Below are 13,161 nucleotides of genomic sequence, written 5' to 3' on the forward strand. Positions count from 1 at the left end.
CGAGATCAACGCTACTGCAGGGGATTACAAGTCCATCTGGCATCCGAGATCAACGCTACTGCAGGGGGTTACAAGTCCACCTGATATCTGAGACCAACGCTAACTGCAGGGGGTTACAAGCCCACCTGACATCAGAGACAAACGCTAACTGCAGGGGGTTACAAGCCCACCTGACATCAGAGATCAATGCTAACTGCAGGGGGTTACAAGCCCACCTGACATCTGAGACCAACGCTAACTGCAGGGAATTACAAGCAGTAATGAGATTCATGTTCGCTTAACTTCTAAATGCCCTTCAAGAACTTCATTGGCAACCCAGGCCATTCTTTACTCTGGAAGCGTGGTCCGGACACAGTAGTGGGGGTATTCATCAGAGGTAAAAGTAGACTTTGCTTTGAATTTCCAATTTCCAATCAACATGTTCATGGCTATGTTAAATATGGTTGATATCAATGCCCAGGTTTCTAGTCAGAAACGAGGAAACGAAATCCTCATTATAGTATTTATTATGTTGGAGTTAGTGAGTGAGTTTAGTTTTATGTCGAAACCAAGCAATGTTCCAGCTATATGGCGGCGGTCTGTAAATAATCAAATCTGGACCAGATAATCCAGTGATCAACAGCATGAGCATCAATCTACGCAATTGGGAACCGATGACATGTGTCAACCAAGTCAGCGAGCCTGACCACCCGATCCCGTTAGTCGCCTCTTACGACAAGCATGGGTTACTGAAGATCAAGTCTAAGCCAGATCTTCACGGGTCTTCTGTTAGATGTTTACTGGTATGCATGGTGCCAACAAATTTCCTGCATTTTATCATTATCATGTACACATCCACAGATGAAAAGCATAACGACAAGCAGGAATCAATTGCCAACATCCCACTTCATGAGGCTTGCAGGAAGGGGGACCTGCACCAGGTTGGACACGTCCTGTCCTGGGGTTTGGTAGACATCAACATCAGAGATATGGAGCACGGAAAGACACCCCTCATGGCGGCAGCACATGAGGGGCATTGTAGAATATTTAAATTTCTTGTCAGAAAAGGGGCTAAAATGTCAGAAGTGGATAATGACGGTAAGAACGTCCTGCACTGGGCATGCAAGGGCGGACATGCGAGTATGGTGAAGTGTTTACTCCCGCTGGGAAATTGCATTCCCTAGTGCAGGCTGCATATCGAGGAAAGAGGGATCTTGTGTGTATGGGAGCTAATGTGTCAGTTCATTATTTCCATCACAAGGGATAAATATTTCAAAGTTTCAACTATGAAGCATCCTTTTAGCATAAATTCTCGTTTAATTATACGATTTTAAAAAGACATTGAGTTGGTTCACAAATTTTGATTAATATGTTCTGCATATAATAAATCATTTTAATGTTTGGTCGAATACATTGATGATTGAGATTGGTTATGGATGTACCCTCAAAGGGAGTAGTGTAAAATAATTGTCCCCCTGAGAGGGTACTTAAGACCTAGCCATTCAAAGTCTATTTATTCGTACTACGTTTTAAATCGTAGAACAATGTCATGGCTAAATCTATCCAAATCGCTAACATCTGGAGATGTGGTATAAATCCAGCTAGAGTCAGCAGGTACCAAAACTACTGTAAGTCTCCATAGTCAGTACTATGGTGATCTACTGTCAGTTATGGGCGATCTATAGCCCATTTCCATATTGTATTGTTGCATTTATATATATATATATATATATATATATATATATATATATATATATATATATATAAATTGCTAGTTTTACGTCTGTGATAGTCTAGTTATTTAACTGTTCTTTCTCGACATATATTTATATTGTCTGATTTTATTTTGATATTTACAACTCTTATAGCTATGATATGGCTGACATAATGCCGATGTGACATTAAATAATAACTCACTCACCCATTCAAGTTTATAGTCCTGACCGTGAAGGAACACCAAAGCCAACAGTTGGCTGAATGTGGTTATAGTCCTGACCGTGACGGAACACCAAAGCCAACAGTTGGCTGAATGTGGTTATAGTCCTGACCGTGACGGAACACCAAAGCCAACAGTTGGCTGAATGTGGTTATAGTTCTGACCGTGACGGAACACCAAAGCCAACAGTTGGCTGAATGTGGTTATAGTCCTGACCGAGACGGAACACCAAAGCCAACAGTTGGCTGAATGTGGTTATAGTCCTGACCGTGACGGAACACCAAAGCCAACAGTTGGCTGAATGTGGTTATAGTCCTGACCGTGACGGAACACCAAAGCCAACAGTTGGCTGAATGTGGTTATAGTTCTGACGCGACGGAACACCAAAGCCAACAGTTGGCTGAATGTGGTTATAGTCCTGACCAAGACGGAACACCAAAGCCAACAGTTGGCTGAATGTGGTTATAGTTCTGACCGTGACGGAACACCAAAGCCAACAGTTGGCTGAATGTGGTTATAGTTCTGACCGTGACGGAACACCAAAGCCAACAGTTGGCTGAATGTGGTTATAGTCCTGACCGTGACGGGACACCAAAGCCAACAGTTGGCTGAATGTATTTTCCTGCAAATGTTGTATCCAAACTGTCAAGTGTTCATCAGTTACATGAAGAAGGAGTTGGCTTTCATCAGAACGATGTATTCTTCGCCACGTACTCAGATTTCAGCGTTGCCGTGGTAAACACCAGGCCAAACGTGCTTGGTGGTGGTGATCGCTCAGGAGAGGACGTTTGATGACCTTTTAAGAGTTGTACTCGCCTCTCCTTAGTTCTATTAGAGACCCTTGGTTGTCTAGAATATATCGTCATTTCAAAATATTACACAGTTAGAGTATCCACAGAAACAGATTTGACCAAAAGGGCAAAATAGGCATCAGCAATACTGAAGCCGCCATCAAGAGGAAGATATTGAAAAAACTACCACACGGGGTGGCTTCCCAGCCCATGGCAACAAAGAGAGGTGTGCAGCAGATTTGAAGCACAACAGCTAGTCCCTTGATGACAATCCCAACCTGAGAGACCTGTGACATTAGAAGACCTCAAATACAGAGAATCGATGACATGGTGATTACAAAAGTAGTAGTATACACAATGGGGCTACGGGACCAGGTCCCTCCCAAGAGCTCAATTTTTTATTATTTATTTTAAATTTGAGCCCCTGGGAAGTCCCTAATCCCATAGCCCCATTGTGTATACTACTACTGAGGTGTATGGTGGCTGGCTGGCTGGCTACATTAAGCAGAAAAATAGGCATGCAAGATTGATAAAAAATCATGACGAGAAACTATCATCATACGGTGGGTGATATGTAAGGTACTGTGTCGTGAGGTACGATCATCAACTCCTCTCTGACGAATGCTCTCGGAGGTCCATCAAGAAATCTTGAGTATAAGTTCGGTTCGCCGTCTTTGATGTCAACAAGGTCTATGTTGTACGTTTTCATGGACCATATCAGATCGGTGGCGCGTTTTCTGCTGTCTCCCTCGTATTCTCCCGCTGACCCGGTCCGGCAATGTTTTCTCTGTTTTATCGCGACATGCTGCTGCCGACAACGATTCGACAGATTTCATTTTGATGGCTTCGACTGGTCTCTTGCCCACGAGTCTGGTGACTTCGTTGTTGATGACATCCACCACTCGCGGTAAGCGTATGACCCATTCCATGTTTCTGTTTCCGGGATCCATTAAATCCTGCGAGTATTGTTGTGAGAACAGACGTTCAGCTAAGGTGCGATTGAATCTCTCAACTATGGCTTCGCTACGGTGAGCTCCTGCTACACCTCGTCTCACTTGGACTTTCTGCTTGGCCAGCAGCTGTGACACGGTTCCCATGAACTCGCGTCCGGGATAGATTTGCAATACGGCAGGCCATGTCAAGCGACTGCATTTGAATATGCGTTCTAAGGCTTTGGCGATTTCGTTTGAATCTTTGATCATCAACGGTTCGGCTTCCTTGTAGCGAGTGGCAACGTCTACGACTGTAAGGGCGTACTTGTAGGTTTTACGCCTCACCTTGTCGTGAGGGAGAAGCCATATGGCTTGTTTTTTAAGCCAAGCTTTGGCGACGTCTTCCGAGACTCGAGCGGCTTTGGCGAGTTTCAGGATGGCATCCGTGCCTTTCCAGTACCTGCGTGGGCTGTAATAAATTTCTCCCTGATGTATGTACGGATGTGTTCGTAAGCGTTCAATTTTTTTATACGCGTTTGTGCCCATACGCGTAAGTGGTGACTCCGTCGATGGCGATCCATCGTTTCGTGTCCATGGGAGACAGTTAGGTCTTGTTGATTCTCAGTCCTTATATCCTGTATATTGCTTCTCAGCATGTTCATTTGGTGTTTGAACGTTTTATTCTTGAACAGGGCTTCCTTGAATCTAGCGTGTTTGATGTGTTTTTTCACGCCTTTCGCCTTTCGGATTTCATCGTCGTCGGCTTTCTTGATGGAATACATCTTGGGTCTCAAGCCGACGTACTCGGCGATCAGCATGCCCGTGCATTCGTCCTTCATCTTGACGAGCACTTTTTTGTTGACTTGGCTGTGCATAGGGTGATCTTTAGGGTAGTCGCTGGTGTCGTACAGGTGCATGTGTTTCTTCATGTCCTCGTACATGTCCTCGGTGTGAATTTCAATCAGCAGGGAATCTGTGTCCATGTACAGCACCTGTCACCGTACTGCTTTTTCAGCTTGTTGTAGTAGAAATCGTACATCAAGTGTATGGATAAGTCGAGGATGCTCATCCCCACGTTGAATTTGATGTGGCTTTTGTTTATGTGCAGCGCTGCGAAGTCGTCGTCAATTATCTTGCTTCGGTTGAACGCCAGTTTTTCTTCCTCGCTGTCTCTATTTATAGTTTTATAACACTGACGCTAGCAGAACCAGTCTGCTGGTGTAGAGCATACTGAGTTCAAAACCCTCCCGTTGTCATAGAAAACTTCTTTTTTTTAAAAACAAACATTTCACCCTACCAACCCCATGCTCACTTAAAAGTCAAATATTTCAGAAACTATTCGACCGGTTTCCATCAAATTTGGCATGCACCTCAGTAGTAGTATACACAATGGGGCTACGGGATTAGGGACTTCCCAAGGGCTCAAAAACATTTTTGTTTAATTTTAGTTCTTGGGAGGAACCTGGTCCCGTAGCCCCAATGTGTATACTACTAAAGTGGGAATGACCGAGCATCCCAAATATTATTGGTGTCATAGCTCCTGGTCAAGCCAACAGTAACCAAGGCAGGAATCATTTGGAATCATCATCATAAAAAAAGGGCAACGAAATGTTATGCCCGACTCGTTCTGGTTCTGTTTGGTGTGTGATCATAGTGGAATACCTTTCGAAATTACAGTGAAAACCTGAAAATGGTGTGTTCGCCCGTAAGAACTATGCGCCATTGCACAAAATGTCCACAATCCACGACTGGGACTTTGGCTCCTTCAGCAGCCACGTTAACCTCCTAATCGTATTCTGTCGAACGTCTATTTAATCAAAAACATTAGGAAAGCTCCAGCCAACAAACTTCGACTGTGGATGACGTTTTGCATATCCAGGACAACAGCGAAATTGAGATTCAGTCCCTCCGTAGTGTTGGCAGAAATCAGTTTGATGTTTTTCAGATTAGAAAGAAATTGTAGGCACAATCACAAATTGTCAACTCTCGTTTCTGCTGATTTTGGAACATCATCTACTGGCTGCTGATCTATATCCTGTATTGAGTATGCACGCTCTACTCAACATCCAGTTACATATTTCAATAAGTCTCTCAGTGGTATTTAATGTTCTCTGAAACATTCTCTGTGTCTCCGAACCAAATGAATGCTTAATCTTTTTTTAACATATCACTTTATCAGTCACTTATGTACACCAGAGCATGAATCACACACAAAAACACTACCAGTTGCTGATGTAGCTTTAAAAGCCCAATTCTGCCCATTGGCATAGTAACTGTAGCCTATTTTACTCTGCTCCATCACAAGGGATAAATATTTCGAAGTCAAAGCAATGAAGGATTTATAATGTTAGTTTTCATTTAATAATTGTTTTAAAGGAAATAGAATTATTAGATACGTTTTGAATAATATATTTTGTACATAGATAAGTGGTATTTTATAAATGGTAGTTTATGTTATCAACTGAGAATATAAGTGGCTGTATCCTCAAAGGGGGGTTAAAGTATCATAAAATTATTGTCCTCCTGAGAGGGTACATAAGTCCCAAAATTTTTAAAGTTAAATTTAATCTTACTAACCTTTTCAAAACGTAGTACTTTTGTGGTTTTAATTTTGGCCCCATGGTCCCTAATAGAGTGACCTAACTTCAGTTGTTGGCAATCTATAGCCCCTTTTTTATATTGTGTTGTCACTTAACAGTTTACTATTTTATATGCTCCCTAACTAGTTTTAAATAAAATGTGTAGTACTAGTTGTTGTACTGTACTGTTTAAAGATTTCTCAAAGATTTTTTTATTGCTGTATAAGGTTCGCTCGTCACGATATGGCTGAAGTGTTGCCGATGTGACGATAAATTTAACTCAATCACTCACTATTTTACTCTGTTTGTTGTGAATGTATGAAGCCCCACTGGCAACCAAATCAGTATCTAGTGTAGCCATCCCTCGCACGGATAACCAAAAACAATGGTTGATGGGGTTCATATTGTGTCAATGTCGTGACGGCTTTCCTGGCTGACAAAGGGGGTGGTTTTCAAAATATCGCACAACAACGGTATCCAATACTTCCTGTTAAGGATGTTGCCCATTGAATGTCCCAGATAACAGTAATGAGATCCTACTGTTAGTCATACCCAACTCGACGTCTGCAGACTGATGACCTCCTTCTAATGGTATCAGTCAAACTCACCATTACCAACATAGTTCTTGGCATATGTTATGGGATTGTGTCCTGCCAGACAAATTTGGACACCGTTATCACGGCCATTGGTCTTACGGGGCCATGGATCCTTCACTTCCCCTAAAGTTAACTAATGAAAATAATTTTAAGATTGTATCGGTGTTGCTCCTTGTTGATCCTTGTGCGTGTCATGTATTCATGTTTGTCCAACTTTTAAATACCTTTCAAGACTTCATTGACAACCTCGGCCATTCTTTAGTCTCGAAGCGTTGTCCGGAAATTTATCAGAGGTAACAGTAGAACTTCCAATTTCCAATCAACATGTTCATGGCTATAATAAACATGGTTGATATCAATGCCCGAAGTTGTGATGATGTGCCATAAGGGTTTCTAGTCAGAAACGTTTACTTAACAAAATTCTCATTTGCTTAGTATATTTTCTAGGCTCCATTCAGAACCGACTACTGCGCACAAATGACCATTTCTGGCACACCATACACAGTCGGTAATACAGTATATATTCTCTTATTGCACTCAGCAATATTCCCGTAACATGACAGCGGTCTGTAAAAAATGCAGTCTGGAACAGACAATCTAGTGATTAATAGTATGAGCATTAATCTACCAAATGGAATACGATAACATGTGTCAACCAAGTCAGCGAGGCTGACCACCCAAACATGCGAGGAGCATGGGTTACTGAAGATCAAGTCCAACCCGGATCTTCAGGGTCTTCTGTTACATGTTTACTGCTATGAATGGTGTCATCAAATTGACTGCATATTATCATCATCATATACATATCCACAGATGAAAAGCAGAACGACTTTGAGACATCTCCAGAACCTAAAGTTGACAAGCAGGAAACATTTGCCAACAGCTCACTTCACGAGGCCTGCAGGAGGGGGGACCTGAACCGAGTTGAACGCATGCTGTCCCAGGGTTTGGTAGACATCAACATCAGAGACAAGGAGAACGGAAAGACACCCCTCATGGTGGCAGCAAAGGAGGGACATTGTAGAATATTTGATTTGCTTATCAGAAAAGGGGCTAATATGTCAGAAGTTAATAATGACGGTAAGAACGCCCTGCATTGGGCATGCAAGGGCGGACATGTGGGTATGTTGAAGTGTGTACTCCAACAATACAGAAAAAACGTCAACGATAGGAAAATACGTCTCCTAGCCCTTGCTGCATATAGTGGACAGAAGGATCTATGTGAGTTCCTTGTGTGTATGGGAACTAATGTGTCCGGTCATTATCAAGGCAGAAACGCCCTGGACTTTGCCTGCCGGGGCGGACACGTGGATGTGGTGAAGTATCTACTTTCACAAGGCTGTGTTGATATCAACAGCAGGAGAAAAGATGGAAAGACACCCTTGATGGGGACTGCATCAGTGGGAAGAAGAGTGGCTTTTGACTTCCTTGTGAGAAGGGGAGCTAATATGTCACTCGTGGATGACGAAGGATACAACGTACTTCATATTGCCGCCAGTTTGGGTCAGACAGAAATTATTCAGAGTATCATATCAAACGACATCGTGGACATTAACAGCAGAGGAAGAAATGGGACGACGCCATTGATGAGAGCAGCATGTACTGGACACATGGACGTATTTGGTCTGCTTGTGAGAAATGGTGGTCTAGCTGACCTAGTTGATGACAATGGTGGCAACATCCTTCATCTGGCCTCATCAGGTGGACATGTGGAGATGGTGAAGCACATCCTGTCACGGAAGCTGGTCGACATTAACGACAGGGACAAGGACGGGAAAACGGCAGCCATGATAGCAAAGCGTGATAGAAAACGTAACGTGCTTGACTTTCTTGTTTCGCAGGGTTGTCCAGTGAAATAAGTGTAGCTTGTAGGTTGAGGTCACCATTACATGTTGTCTGTGATCAGCAACAAAATGTGACAATCTACTTCTCTGACGCGCATGTAACAGACATTGTTCATCCTGTGTAGTTTTACTCTCAGTCGTTTCTGGCAATGGCTGAAGGATACCATGTAGTTTATGACCAGAGCGTAACAGACGCTGATGATTTCATATCACTGTCAAGAACAACTTCAAAACCGTTCTTTCAAGAAAACGTGGCACACATATCAAACAGACTGCTTTTTACTATGTAAGATATTTTTGCTGATGCAATTTCATTTTTCCATGGAACTAGTCGTATAAGCAGTACTAAACCTATTCAACATATTAATCAGGGCTGAAGTGGAGACTTGCATTTATGAAATACTTTAAATATGTTTGTCTTGCTTCAAAGGCCGAAAGTTTGACTTCTGTTTTGTTCCTATCAGTGAGTTTGACTGGACCATAACTCTAAAACTAGTATTTATTTATTCAGCAATCTGTGCATAGACAAGGAATAGGTTTTCAAATGGTGCCTTTTTCTTCCTATATTTCGTCTTTATTAGTTGTTTTGAGCAGGTAGTGAATTTTACCACGCATTTTATGACGGGCAGGTAACAGACATGATAATCTCACGTCATGTTAGTCTTCGTCACTGTTTTGTGCATGAGTGAATGACATTTTTTTTCAGTTTTCGTGGCAGGTAACATATGTTCGTGATTTTCTAGCCTTCGTCGATGTTTTCTGGAAGGCGTGAACAGATGTTGATGATCTTGTGTAACGTTATTCTTAGTCGATGCTTTATGAAATGAGTTTTGTGTATTATTGTAGTGACGGGATTAAAGGATAGGAAACAATTTAAGACTAGTATGTTGCAGACATCGATAATCTCGCATATTATGTTTCATAGTCAATGTTTTGTGCAATTAGTGAAGGATGTCTTTCAGTTTTCATATCAAGTTACAGATATTCGTGTTAACATAATATTTTAGTCTTCTTCATTGTTTTGTGGCATGCATGGAGGTTATAGTGCTTTACATGAAGAGCAATGTAACACATATTGATGAACATGTGTTATATGACAATATTGAATGATGCAGTTCAGGTTAAGTGAGTGAGTGAGCTTTACGCCCGCTTTGAGCAATATTCCACAAATAGCACGGCAGTGGACACCAGATGGGCTTACAGTATATCTGTTTAAGGGATAAATGTGATACATTCATAATAAATTTATGTTAATGGCGGTAATTTGCAATTTTAGCCAAAATTAAATTAACACATATTCTTCGCTTTAAAAACAGTGGCAGATATACAAATACAATACCAACTCAGGGTGACAGTATTTTTACAATACTTCAACCATTTGAAGGGTATCGCCACAAAGAGTCTCAGCTGCCATAGATATTCCACCACGAGTTAGATACAAAATATATGATTCATAATTTGTGAAATAACTCACATGCCTAAACAAAAAATTAATTGAATACATTAGAAAATACTTTAAAAGGCATTGTTTTACATAGTATTACATTTTTCATCACAAAGGATAACTATTTCAATGTCAAAACAGTGAAGTATCTTTTTTATGTTAACTATCATCTAATTATTGATGTTTTAAAAGAAATAGAATATCTTGATAAATTTTGATTGATATGTTTTGTGTATAGATATATATTTTATTCTGGGTATTACAAATTAACAACTTAGATGATTAGTGACTTGATCATCACAGGGGGTTGAAGTATTGTAAAATTATTGTCCTTCTGTGTGGGGGTACGTAAGTCCCAAAACTTTCAAAGCAAATGTATACTTACCAGATTTTAAGCGTACTATTTGTGTCATTTCAAATTATTGCTAGAGTTTCCTACAATCGCCAGCACCTGATGGGATGGTGTAACTCCAACTAGGGACCATGCAGGTAGCAAAAGGTACTGTAAGTCCCCATGGTCCATAGAATGGTGATTACCTTCAGTTGCTGGCAATCTATAGCCCATTTTTATGTTGTAACGTCCTAAATAGTCTATATTTGTTAAGTTACATGCTAGTTTTAAATCTCTTACTGTGATATACTAGTTGTTTTACTGTCCTTTGGCAGCAGTATTTACTGTTTTAGTCACGATATGGCTGAAATATTGTCAAAGTAACTTTAAATTTTAACTCACTTACTCACTCACTCACTCACTCATAGTTTTACACCCTCAGGGGGATGATAATTTTAAGGTACTACAACTCCCGTCGAGAGTAGTGAGTGGATGGGTTTCATGCAATGGAGGTGGAACACCATAAATGGGCTTCACATATTGTATGCATGTGAGGAATCGAACCCGGTCCTTGGCGTGACGAGCGAACACTTTAACCTTTGGCCTTTCCCCTCCTCCTCCCCTCCTCCTTTATACATCACAATTTATCAGATAAGTCAAGTCGCTTTTAAAAACCAATAATTGAATGAAATCTAATACCCTTGAAGATATGTGTTGTATACCTAGGTAAATAAACGAAAATCCGCCATTTTGTTTTGATGACGTCATCACACAAGTGTGTGACCTTTTTTGACCTAATCGATTTTGACAGTTTGTGAGTTTTGAACCCTGAAGCCCCACCCCCTTTTGGATGAGTCCCCTTCCGGCCCAAGTGTTTGACCTTTAGGTTCACCTTGGTGGTCTGTGATTATTATTCAATTGTTTTATGAATAAGAATGGCATGAGTTTGATTTGCTGGTATGGAATACGACTCGAGTGTTGGGTTCGCACAGCAAACGTCATACAATAAATTTGATGCATAGATACGTTATAATTATTAATATCTTTTATTGAATTTTCAACGTAGAATTAATATTACAATATTAATATTAGGTGAATTTCGATGCTAAAGATTTTATTTATATTTAGTATGCTATTTATTTGGTCAAAGTCAGCCTTGTTCCATGTAAACCAATTTAAAACTCGACCCTCATTTTGTTAAATCAAATAGAACCTTTGCAGAGCAAAGTATCACTAGGCTGTTTGAAATAGATTACACTGTCATCAGATTTCATTCTTAACCACTCAGGATTTGGTACAAGGAGCAACTCAGAAGTTCTCGGGGTTGAGGACTACAATGGTGTCGTCTACTTTCCTGTAAGAGCATATTGGAGCGATGGGGGATCTTTCAGCAAACCCATGGGTTACCCATGGGTTCTCCTCTCTCCCCTATCACTGAGATATACATGACGGAGCTTGAAGATAAGGCCCTGCTGACATCCACCATCGCTCAAATATGCTCGTACAGGAAAGTAGACGACTCCTGTGTAGTCCTCAACCACGATGACGACCCTGAACACCTCCTCGACCACCTCAATTCTCAACATCCCCGTATGCAGTTCACAATGGAAGAAGAAGCTGATAACAAACTCCCTTTCCTCGACGTCCTGGTACAGAAACAAGAAAACAAGCTCTCCACCACTGTCAACAGGAAACCCACTCATACCGACCAATATCTCCACTTCACCTCCAATCACCCTCTGCAGATTAAGAAAGGCATCATTTCCACCCTTACCCGAAGAGCCAAGAACATCTGCTCGACAACAGAAACCCTAGAAATCGAACTAAACCACCTCCGCCATGTCTTCATCCGTTATAACCAGTACCCCCTGAAGTTATTTAACAACGTCATCAGATCCACCCTCAACCCAAGAGATAAATCACTCCGTCGGCAATCAGCACCCCGTATGTCCCAGCAGTCAGCCACCAGATAAGACGACTACTGCAGCAGCAAGCAGGTATAGACGTTCTGTTCCAGAAAGGCAAGTCCATCCAAAACCTCCTCCAAGCCACAGGCAAACCCCTATCAACAACTAAAGAAGACCCCACAGGAGTAATCTACCAGATCAATTCCCAATGTGGAGACTCTTATAGAGGTGAAACGTCGCGCCCTCTCCCACTACGAATTAAAGAACACAAAACTTCAGTCAAGAAATAAGACTCCAAATCCACCATAGCCGACCACACCCAAGCCAACCCTGACCATGCCATCCTTTGGGACAATATCCACATCCTGGAAACCAATCGATCAGACTACAGGATTAGGAAACTCATTGGAGCCATAAAAATCCAACGCTTCAACCCCAGCATGAACCGGGATCAAGGTTATTTTATCTCCTCAGCCTATCACCACCTAATTTAATATCACCAGTAATCCATCCATACCTCGTCCATTGGCTTCTATGCTCCCTTTTGTGTATTGTAATCACAACCAATCAATGTCTACATCAACCTACTCTCTTCAACTCACGATTACCATCCCAGTGTACATCAGCTCATCTATGTATAAACTTAATCTGCATTTGTTTGAATCACTATCACTCTGTACATCAACCTAATCTGCTCAAATCACTAATTAATCAACCGTGTCAATTGTATATACACACTATGCAGCTATGTATATATTCTCCATGTTACAACTCTTTGTATCACTTGCTTGATAACGGTGTTAGTACCTACACCGAAACGTC

The 13,161-nt window shown here is 41.4% G+C and overlaps 2 protein-coding genes across 2 annotated transcripts; both read left to right on the forward strand.

The window, feature by feature from the left end:
- Window positions 1-288: 288 nt before the first annotated feature.
- LOC124266793 (ankyrin repeat domain-containing protein 50-like) lies at window positions 289-8,672 on the forward strand. Its single transcript, XM_046701600.1, has 3 exons — window positions 289-376; window positions 841-1,017; window positions 7,627-8,672. The coding sequence occupies exons 1-3, from the start codon at window positions 289-291 to the stop codon at window positions 8,670-8,672; spliced, it is 1,311 nt and encodes a 436-aa protein (XP_046557556.1).
- Window positions 8,673-11,877: 3,205 nt separating this feature from the next.
- LOC124266794 lies at window positions 11,878-12,405 on the forward strand. The gene has a single exon (XM_046701601.1). It carries the CDS (start codon window positions 11,878-11,880, stop codon window positions 12,403-12,405), a length of 528 nt encoding a protein of 175 aa, XP_046557557.1.
- The last annotated feature ends 756 nt before the right edge of the window (window positions 12,406-13,161 follow it).

The sequence above is a fragment of the Haliotis rubra genome, unplaced genomic scaffold (assembly GCF_003918875.1).
Source record: "Haliotis rubra isolate DU_JTF1 unplaced genomic scaffold, ASM391887v1 Scf128, whole genome shotgun sequence".
In the NCBI taxonomy this organism is placed as follows: Eukaryota; Metazoa; Mollusca; class Gastropoda; order Lepetellida; family Haliotidae; genus Haliotis; species Haliotis rubra.